The following is a 10,849-nucleotide window of genomic DNA, read 5'->3' as shown; positions in this document are numbered from 1 at the left end:
TTTATTGCGCTTTCAGGCACTAGTTTTGGGTACAAATCTAGCTGGAGTAACTAATGTATTGTGTGCAGGCTGAAGTGCTTTCATCTGAGGTATTGTTATTAAGCTCCATTCACATCCCTGCTTTAAATGAGAAACGGCCCAGACTTGGATTTTAGTCAGGTTGGCTATCAGACATTTCTTTTCTAATCTTTCTCACCATTTTAGTGTGTCACGTACATACAGCAGGTTTTCAAGTTGCATTCAGCTGACTTAAAGTTGAGTTCATTTCATTCAAAAAAAGATAGACAAGTTCTTAATTTCACTCAGAATAACACTTACAATATGAATGTATCCCTTTATTGGCTGGTTTCACGTACCATGAAAATAATTAATCTTGCCTACTTAATGTTACCTTTAGATTTCCTTAGATCAGTGCTAATTTGGGTCTGCGGAACCAACTTAAATGATGCCAGTCTTTAAAACTCAGACTGTGTAACGAGGTCAAAGAAGACCTCTCATATCATATCTCAGTTTTGTTCTCAATAGAAGTAGAAACTATTAAAACAACGACGTGATCTGATATTCTCTATTCTATATCAGTGGTTCCCAGGGTGCCTAATGTCATGGCAGTCTTGAGCCAAGATGGGAATCATCTGAATATGTCTCGCACCTGTATGTGACTTGCTAATCTTGTTGATGGAAATATGAGTGTAGGACCAGGTGTTATGCAGTCTGTTTCCTCTTTAGCATGGAATTTAAATAAGCAATAGTTTTGAGCCAGAAACATGTGAAATTTAACTTGTATCTCTACTTTAAAGTTTGCACATCACCAAAAAAAAATTAAAAAAAATCATGGGACCACTCTCAACCACGTCTAAACAACGCATAGGAGGTGTGGAAGATCAAGGACTCACCAAGCTAATAATGCAGTGAGGTGCAAACCAGCAGGCCCATCACTGATGATTACCCACAACACACGTATTCTGGTGGAACAAACTAAAATTACAACTGTAGCCTGTTGCTTTTCAAACGCCATACCAAAGAAGAAGAAGAAGAAGAAGAAGAAGAAGAAGAATTTCACACACGATGCACAGTGAAAACCACTGGGTCCAAGTAAATTTTGCCCAAGGTAAAGTACAGTACACATTAAAATATCATAAAAAAAGCTTCCTATAGTATCCTGCTGTACATGTTATAGTGTTGTATAATAAACTATAGTGTTTTGGGGCAGTACAATAGTATCTATGCAGTACAATAGTATCTATGCCTGGATTAATGTGAAATAATGGCGTAGCCATAACAATCAGAAAAATATGGCGGCACCATAAACTTAATTCAATCCCTGGTCACCATAGATGCTGTACATTTGTGGCTGCCTATATAAAACGATCAGTAAGGTATTTTTCACTGAGTGGCAAACTTTGATCCAAATTGTTTAAAATACCTTATTTAATATTTAAACAATAGAAGAAGAGTCGAGTTTGAAACAGTGGCTGTTTTTGTTTTTATAGGATCACATGCTGTGTTAGTAACGCTTCAGGTCCGAGTAGATTGTTTCACACTGCAACACATGCATTAACATGCACACACAGAAAGAACATGTTTTCCACAACATGCATCGTTGCACACTCTTTACCTCGTCAGCATTTTGCAGAGAAATCTTTTTCTTTCTCTTTAAACTACCAAAAGTATTTTCCAAAAGGCCCTGGCAGCGCCTCCAAAAGTTTTTACAGCCAGAGGATAAAGACTCAGAGGGCTGAGGGAGAGGAAAAGAAATAATACAGTAAAAATGGGAAAGAACAGCCTGGGAAAGGAGACAGTCCGGAACCTGATTCATTCAATGAGAAAAAAACTGATGACAGCAGTCATACATAAATAATGTAGTTTAAACGGATTGAACCTGTTGTGAAGGCAACTGGCATTTTGGAACAGGTGGTCCCTCAGATCTTCTATTTAATCCCTTTTGAGGCGAGTTCTCGTTTAAAACAGGTGGTCTTACACAGTCTGTCTTTGTTTGTCTTGTACACAAGTTTTGCATGTATCAGGCTTTATGAAAGTGCTACAGCATATGTAATTAAAAAGCTACACATTATAAGACAGATTCTTGCAATTGCTGTTGGGGAATAATCTATCATATTTATCAGGGTCTGTCCACTGTCTAAGAGGGAGCAAACACAGGTACAATAGCTCGAGGTAAGTCCACTTATAAACAGCCTCTAATTAACATAGCTGCTTTGGAAACCAGCTATTGGTTTCTTTTATTTGATTGAAAATCATTATAAAAGCATTTTAATTGGCTGTAAAAAATAAATAAGTTAATCGTTTTAAAGTGTTGTGTACAGATAGTTAGCAGGTCATTGCTCTTGGTTTATATCAACTATTACCAACTTTTGCTTTCTTAATGCCCTGTATTCAGGTTTAATTCTTTTCTGTACGGTTTAGCAAGGCCAGGGGCCACACTAAGAAGTGTCCCTGTCTGTAGTGTTGTACTTGACAATTCAGTTTATTGCACAGTAAGGTACTGTATAAAAAGCTAACTAAAACCCCAAAAGATCACCAACACGAAACGTCTGTCATTGAAAAAAGGGACCAGTGATGTTGCTAATGAAAGTAAAAAGAGTTTGGAAAACTGATTTTAAATCTTGGTTACCTTTATAAGTCACTTCCCTGGGGCTTTAATCATGCTGCTTCTATCCTTCGCAGAGAGTTGTGACAATGGTGATAAAGTTAAAGACAGGTTTGAAAATGGCACTTACAACTGCAAGAATTATCAAAATATTCCAGCATCACTACAGTAATCTCGCGAGACCACTTCAACCCCCTTTGTGCCGGGTTCTAAAGCCCACTGGGTAACTTGGCAAACTGAGTCTGTTGAACTCACCCTGTGAACAGGCTCTTGGGTCTCTGACTCATCCACGGCATCCTGGAGCTGCAGCTGGCTGTCCCCCTTTTTTGAAAAGCTGAGGATGAGGTTCACTGTGCCCCCGAGTGAGGGGGAGGTTGGCTCTTTGAGCACCATCAGCGGTGACTCGGGGGACTCCAGGGACTCCAGAATCAGCAACCCCTCCAGAGAACCCCCTGGTGAGTTCAGTTCACTGCCCTTGGGGCGAATCGGGGCCATTTCTTCATAGCCCCCCTCAGACTGAGAACTGTGGAGTGGCTTTTGGGAGTGTAGTCTATCTGTGTAGGACTTGACTTGGCAGCCGGTAGATCGCTCTTGAAAAACATACTGTTCTTCCAGATAGGGGGAGAAACCCTAGAAAGAAAAGGGTAAAATCCAAGGGTAAATTTAATAATCATAATTAAAAGTGCCTGTATCTTTTTACTGTTCTTTAATGATATTCAATCAAATTTGATACAACGTCGCAATATATATATATGATTTGGATTAAATACGTGGCATATTTGTTACACAGTGGGCTGTTTGGTATTTGCCCTCATGGAATACAATACAATACAGCTTACTTTCATAGAACGCTCTTCATGCGAAGCATCCCAGGACACTTCACAACAAAACCAAAACATAAAAAGATAGCCAACGGCTAAGCAATACAGCTCAAAAATAACTCAAACAGATATGTTTTTAAAATTGATTTAAAAGTTTCAACTGTGCCAGCATTCCTGATATGATTTGGGATAGAGTTCCAAAGCCAGGGAGCACAACTACTAAAGGCCCCCTCGCCCCTCCTTATTTCAGCTGACTTGTAGGCCAGCCTTTGCTGATCTCAGGGTATGACTAGAGGCATAAGGTACCAACAGTTCCTGCAAATATAAAGACCCTAAGCCATGGAGGGCCTTATAAGAAGTAAGGAGAATTTTAAAATCAATCCTGAACTTTTAGTGATTTAAGAACAGGAGTAATGTGTTGTGAATGGTGAGTGTGAGTAAGTACATTGGGCTATAGCATTTTGAACCAGTTGGAGCCAACACAGTTTAGAATCAGGAAAGAAAGCATTACAATAATGTAGCTGAGAAATAACAAAAGCATGAACCTGAAGACTGATTGAATAGTGTTCTAGATGCTTGATGCTTTAATTGAATAATTAAATAAAAACTAAAAAATCACAGGAATGACAAAGATCTATTTTGCTATAAATTTCGTTTTTTTGTCCTTCTGCAAACTGACCTGAACTGACTGAGGCGTGCACACTGTAGCCTCCGAGTAGATCACATCTCCCTTTGGCTCTGCTTTTGTCTTCCCGCGACTCCGCTGGTGCTTCTGTGCCCTCCAGCGAACTAGGATCCATCCCAGCATGCTCCTCAGCTCCTCTGTTCTCTCCTTGATCTGCAAGGAAATGTAAAAGAAGTCAACTGGTGACCTTTTCATTCTGTACTTGCCAAACCACTCCTTGACTATAAGGTCAGGTTTCATCAACATGCTTTCAATGATATAAGATATAGGATGTTCAGATGGTATCTAACAGCAATGGTGGGGTGTCATGGGCACCGTACAATTCATCTGAAGAATGGAGATGGAGTTTAACAGTCTGACATTGCTGTTCTGTTTTGACAGCTCCAACTTACCATTTCTGTTAAATGATGTTCTTCATCTATTAGCTTCTGTCCAGCTGTTGCCAGTTCTTCAAACTCCTGAAACTTCTGCTCGATCTTTGTATCTAGCTCTTCTGTCTCTGGAAGCCTTCCACCTTTCCCAGGGTTCACTGGACTCTCAGAGAAGATACAGGTGCGCGTGTCCTCCGTCCATGAGCTGTGAGGAATTGAGGTGAGACACCGAAGATGTTTGGGCACTTATCCAAGCTGAGACCAAAGCTGAGTCTACACCTGAGAAACTGTTGAGGACCAAGGTGCTTGAAAGGCTGCTAGCTATCACAGGAGTCCGCAAGGAAATGGACATGGATAGTTGCTTGAGCTGAGAACTTGAAATATGATTTAGTTGCAACACAACAATGCACATCCCAATTTAATGAGTGTAGTGTGTACCTAGCTTCTTTGGTCAATTCAACATTTTTAGCTAACGGCAATTGTGGAAGAATATTTAGAAAGATTTTATTAAACCATCTTAGTTCTGATTGACCTTCCCAATTAAAAAGTAAATATAATCCAGCCCTAAAATCAGACCAATTTTTTCATAAGATAGCAGAGAGGTTATTTGATTGTATTTATTTTATAAGAGGGCCACTCAATTCAATATGCAACACTGTATTTGTATTTATGCTGTGAAAAGGGAAATTTGCAGAATTCCCCAGCATTTTTTTGTTTTGTTTTGTTTCTACTGGATTCAAATGTAGATTCAACTAGGTTTGTTTGCTATATTTTACAAACGTACATACAGCAAACTTAAACATACACACTTGCTTTTATTTCCCCAAGGTGGGGTGAAAATCAGTTGTATGATTGATAAATGTGATTGATATTAAGGAGAGAGTGATAATAACCAAAATGATATTATCAGGGTCTTGTCCCCATTGACTCCCATTATATTAAGTAACCTTGTGGAAGTTGTGGAAAATACTGCATTGGTTTTGCTATGGATTTCTTGTGACTGCTTGGGGACTGCCTAGCTTTCTCAATTTCAACACATTTGTTTTACATAGAGCATCCACGTGAAACCTTCAGTAAAATCAGCATGTGCTCTTAATACAGAATCAAAACATTCACCAAATGCAGATTTATTTGGTTCATAAAACGTTAAGTTATAGTTAGGACTTTTTGGTTTGTATCAATTTAATTTCCGGTGCTTATTTTTTAGCTTTTTTCGAGTTTTACGTAAATTGTTTTGCTTCGTATTTCATGTTTCCTCAGAAATTATTCTCTTACTATCTAGCTAATCAAGCTCAATAACTTTTTAATATGCAGACTTGTTCTTAGGCCTTTGTTGTCTGTCAAAAGCCCTCCTCTGGTCTGACTGTCATTGTTTGGAGCTTTGTCAATGGCTCAGGTACTTGCTTCCTGACTAAAGAACCAGAGGGAAACAAATCAACACAGCCCATCCAACACAATCTTTTATTTTTCTTACAACAAATTCAAATCAAATCTTTGAAAACTATAAGAAATTTCAACAGGGATACAAAAAATATAAACATTTTTTCAAGTGTAGAGGAAAATGAAATAAACTTGTATATTCAGGGTGTGGGTAGGGGTGAGGTAAATTGTGTGTTTTTGAGGGAACATGTTTATGTTTGTTTCACTCAGTAGCTTACAAATGTAAGCTGAAACTTAAGTACAATGAGGTAATATATATATATATTTTTTAAGTTGGATGACACACTAAATTATAACAGGCTCATTATTTTATGTCACTCTTTATGTGAACATAACCAGCTATAATAGGGCAGGTCAATGTCTGTCTCAGATTTATGGCAAAATTACATCATGATGTTGGGCCTCAGCCCAAAAAAACAGTACACCAATCCTCTAGGCTGTCACTTACATCATCGCCAGGTAATTTCTGAAGAAATCCTGCAGCTGCAGGGCCTGGGAAAGCCTGGCGCTGTTCTCTGCAATGCACTTGCCCATCTCTTCCCAGGTTTGCAGTGTTGCTTGCACCTCCTCCCCAAGGATCTGCGCTCTCTCTGGACATAGAACCTGTAAGCGAGCAGCCTGCTTTTCCATCTCATCCACCTCCTCTCTGATGACTTCAAAGTCAATCTAAAGAGCACAATGGAAGCAACGTTTAATTATTTTAAATTAAAAGAAGACACTGGGCCAGCACCCCCTCCTTCTCCAAAAGGTTTTGCATATTTCCTGATTTGTCTCCGGTAATGGCCCACTGAGTATAACTGGCCTTGGCCTATAACTGGTAAAAATGCTTTAAATATTTCTGGGCTTTCTTTTATTTGCCTGTTGACAGTTTTTAAAGAAAAAAAATGAATAGCATTTTCAAGTACAATAACCTTCGGATGTACAGAACATTGGATAGTTGTTTTATGACTCTGTTGCTATTTTTAGAGGTAAGATTGGGTCATTTTTTCTTTAATGGTATCGCATCCAGACAGCTGTGTGTGCATGTGATAAACATAATGTTGGTCCAAATGTGAGTCATGAAGCAATCCCCTACTCCACTCCACAAGAAAAAAGCCAGTCCCTTGTGAATAATAAAAAGTATTCACAATGTTGTCAGTTTACAACATCAAAAAAGAAAAGCACACCATAAAAACTGCGCTTGATGTTTTAAAATACAAAGGAAATATTTCTCAAAAGATGGACCAGTTCAGTTCCACTTCTTCCATTTTTATTTCATTTTATTATTTATGAATGAGGTGAACCTTTAAAAGCTGACCATACCCATACTGTATGTGTACAATAATACAATTCTACACGTTAAGCAACCTCACGTAAAAACAGTGAGGAAGTGCAGCAAAATAGGCTGTAGCACTGTGTTTGGCATGACACCTTACAGTATACTACCAACTACAGTAACGTAACAAATTCTACTTTGTTTTATGTCTGTATCCAACCTGTTCAGACAAGCTCGTCACTCCATCCTCTCGAGTCAACGGAAACTCGGGGGACAGGACCAATGGATTTGATTTATAACTAAGGCTGGATTTTTTTCACAGTTATCACGGATTACACAATTTCTCTGAAATGTCACTCCATGCCATGTAATATGCAGTTCACTGTGAAAATCCCCATTTCTGTAAATATACAGATTTTATTAGCACAAAAAAAAGCAAACGTTTGCTTTACTGATGCGCTACCTTCCTTATAAAAGTGTAATAAACCATAGTGAAAGCATGGTAAAGCATAGGTAAGCATTGTAAAGAATAGTAAGCTATGGTAAAGCATATTAATTGACAAGACAAACTAGGGTAAACTGTGTTAAATGCATAGTATAACCACAGGAAAAGCATGGGAAAACTACAAAAATATCATGGCCAACTTTTATAAAGGTTGTCTCATTTAGAATTTTTTAAAATCTATGTATATGTCTTTAAATGGTGGACATAAAAATGAAATATTTTGTAATTTTGCATTTACTGTTGTTCTAGTCAGTATTTGAGAACATTTGTTATATAGTAACTAAAGAAATATGGTTGATTTTGAATCTGACAAGGATATTTTTTTTTCTGCTTTAATAAATATTTATTATGTTTAATTGTGAAAGTGCAGCGACAGTATGCCATTTTCTACTGAGAAAAAAATAAAGCCTAGTTTATAACCTGAGGGCCAGAGCTCCCACTCTTACAAACACTGTTAGTATAAACTCCAATAGATGCCATTGTGTTAAGTAGTACTGACTTGTGTGTCACATAAGGCTCTGGAAACTGAAGGCTATAGCCCTGCAGCATTGTTCGGTAGCATTGTTCTACTGAATAAGAAGGACACTGGAAGAAAGTGTGCAGTGTGTTTAATCAGATTTCTTGCTAGCTATGTTTTTCAATTTGCGGTTCGTATAGTAACCATGCATCAATTAAAAAAGGAAAATCTATATTGATACATAGTCAGGTATCCAATTAGTGTTACTCACCTCCATGTCTTCCTGTTGGTTGTTTAAGTTTTCCAGTCTGCACATGTCAGGTTCACACTTCACTGCCATGTCGGTCTCCATCTCGTGGATCTCAATGCTTAGCTCCACACTCTTGGACAGCATCTGGCTAATCCTAGCTGTGATGTTTGAATGCTGAGAGAGAAGAAGACTGCAGGTTTTCAGAAAGGTGCACTTTCCCTATTGTTTTTTTTTATTTTTTTATTTATTATTTTCAGTTATTTTTAGTGACTTGTACCTCTTTGAAAGATGTGTTTATAAAAAAATATAAAGCACGCTAAGACTTTTTTTTTAAAGGCAGTGTCTGCCAGAGAGTAGGATGCATTAGGATATGTAGGAACACTGAGGCCACTAGGATTTTTTCAAGAACAGGCTCCCGATGGGCTTGATTTATTAAGCTTTTGAGCAAGTGTGCAGAATAATGTTTCAGGGGAAATAAAAAAAGGTAAGAGCCTGTAAATATAACACATGCTATCTACAAACTGGGCCCAAAAATGTTGCGTTCCACTTTCAAATTGTTTGTCAGGTCAGAGTTCATTTTAAAGACAGGACGGTCAACAAACCGCGTCTCCTACCCGCCTGAGCTGCTCTTCCAATTCATGGTCTTCGGTCAGAGACCTGCCCCGCTCCCGCACGGTGTCATTCAGCATCTCCACAGCCTCCCGGAGCTCTTCCAGGGGGTCAGCGATGTCATCCGAGTCGAAGCGCCCGCTGTCGATCAGCTGCTGCCCTGCGTCAGCCAGGACCAACAGGGAAGACCCATGACAGCCCAGCTCACTGTGAAGGGGCTGCAAAAATGCACTGTGTTACTATTTTAGAACTGTTCATTTAGAATAAAGAATTACACAATTATACAATAGTAGCTTTCATCTACATTGAACAATGTTCTGTCTGCTCTATGGGTACACCAATACTGTACAGGTATGGGTGTTATTTGTAAATACTGCTGTAGGATTTGCATGTATTCTGTAACTACTATGTATCCATAAACAGAAAAACACAATGCAAGTCAAGTAGGGAATGTGCATGGTGTTTCCATTCTTGGAGGTGGATTTAAAAAAATACTGCACCATATCATAACCAGCTTTATTTATGGTGCTGTTCAATCCAACTTTCAATCCAACTTGGGTCCTCACAACCATGTGAGGACCCAAGTGAAAAGACTTCTAGAAGCCCCTAAATTGAAATATATACTGTGAGTGCCACTGGAAACTTAGCTTGAAACCCAGATGCTGTATTTTTCATTGAATCTCCACCTTAGACACCTTCGTACAAGCCTTAAAAAAGCTATTTGTCCACTCTTAAGGGTCACATGCTTTTCTTGGCCTTTTCCTACGTTAATATGGTTTGGTTAGTCAAATTTCTGTGTATATTTATGTCTTTAAAAACTCTTGCTGGTCACCATTAGCAGATGGGCTTAAACTCTTTAATTAATTAGCATCTTTCTTAGAATCCATGGCGCAATGTCAGCACTGCTGAAAAAACAAACAAACAAAAAAATGTGTGTTTCACTACAGTGGCTTGGAAGCATAGTTTCCTGGCATCGTCATGCTGCGGAATATCAAAATAAAATAAATAAAACATTCTGAACACAAATCAAACTGTGATTAAATTACTGTTGGTTTCTAGAAGCTGTGATTCAAACCAGTAAGATCATCTATCACCAGTTTTAGTTGCTCATCAAACCAAAAGACGAGTCCTTTTGTGGTCTTTTTTTGTACTGTATTCTTAAAGGGTAAACAAAATTATTCACCAGCCGCACCAGTGCAGTCATCATTGCAAAAACATAAGTCTACAGAGGATGCATGTTTTCAACAGTCAGAGACTAGAGATGCAAAAAACACCAGAAAAAGATCTTCTAGTAGTCTTGAATTGAATATTTATAATAGGACTTTGAAGTGACTCTGTAGCCTGGACTTCTATACTGTCAGTGTTGATTAGATGTGATACCTATAATGGCTCAAATGTGAAAAACATTAGAAAATAGCAACAATACATATGTTGTGGTAGCATGGAATATTTGGTCAGTTTAGCCTAAGATCTCGCTTGTGTCCTGGCAGGAACCATCCTCAGTTAAGGAGTGACCTCCATGATTGGTCAGAGGTTAACCAAGGCCAGGTGATGGAGGACCATTGTCCCCCAGGAAGGGAGATACAGATGCAAAGAAGGCGGTGGGCAGAATTATGCCACAAATTAAAGGCTGCTTTGTTACTCTTACCTGCCCCAATGTTGCTCATGTGACTCACCCTCTTTTTGACCTGGTTCTCTTCCATCTCCACCTTCTCTAGGAACTCTGTCAGCATGCGTGTGTCCTGCAGTTCGGAGGTCTGCTGCTTCAGCATGTTCTGCACACAGTGGTACCTGTCGTTAAAAAAAACAAACAAACAAACAAAAAAAACCGTTCAAATGGGAATGGTCTAA

The 10,849-nt window shown here is 38.7% G+C and overlaps 1 protein-coding gene across 5 annotated transcripts in view; it reads right to left on the bottom strand.

Annotated features, from left to right (window-relative positions):
* The window catches only part of LOC117403325 (spectrin beta chain, non-erythrocytic 1-like), a 62,753-nt gene that overhangs the window by 12,552 nt on the left and 39,352 nt on the right, over positions 1-10,849 (bottom strand). For 3 of the 5 annotated variants that reach the window (XM_059023854.1, XM_059023855.1, XM_059023857.1), the window contains exons 17-24: positions 10,675-10,789; positions 9,004-9,216; positions 8,411-8,563; positions 6,371-6,588; positions 4,504-4,687; positions 4,106-4,264; positions 2,861-3,235; positions 1,616-1,735 (exon numbers count right to left, since the gene is read on the bottom strand). In XM_059023854.1, the coding sequence (XP_058879837.1) occupies positions 1,616-1,735; positions 2,861-3,235; positions 4,106-4,264; positions 4,504-4,687; positions 6,371-6,588; positions 8,411-8,563; positions 9,004-9,216; positions 10,675-10,789 (1,537 nt within the window). The remainder of the gene's footprint in view (positions 1-1,615; positions 1,736-2,860; positions 3,236-4,105; positions 4,265-4,503; positions 4,688-6,370; positions 6,589-8,410; positions 8,564-9,003; positions 9,217-10,674; positions 10,790-10,849) is intronic. The other 2 variants (XM_059023856.1, XM_059023858.1) reach the window with 1 other exon arrangement.

This window comes from Acipenser ruthenus, chromosome 5 (assembly GCF_902713425.1).
Source record: "Acipenser ruthenus chromosome 5, fAciRut3.2 maternal haplotype, whole genome shotgun sequence".
Lineage (NCBI taxonomy): Eukaryota > Metazoa > Chordata > Actinopteri > Acipenseriformes > Acipenseridae > Acipenser > Acipenser ruthenus.
Note: the sequence above shows the minus strand (reverse complement) of the source record. Positions and strands in the feature narration are given on the sequence as shown.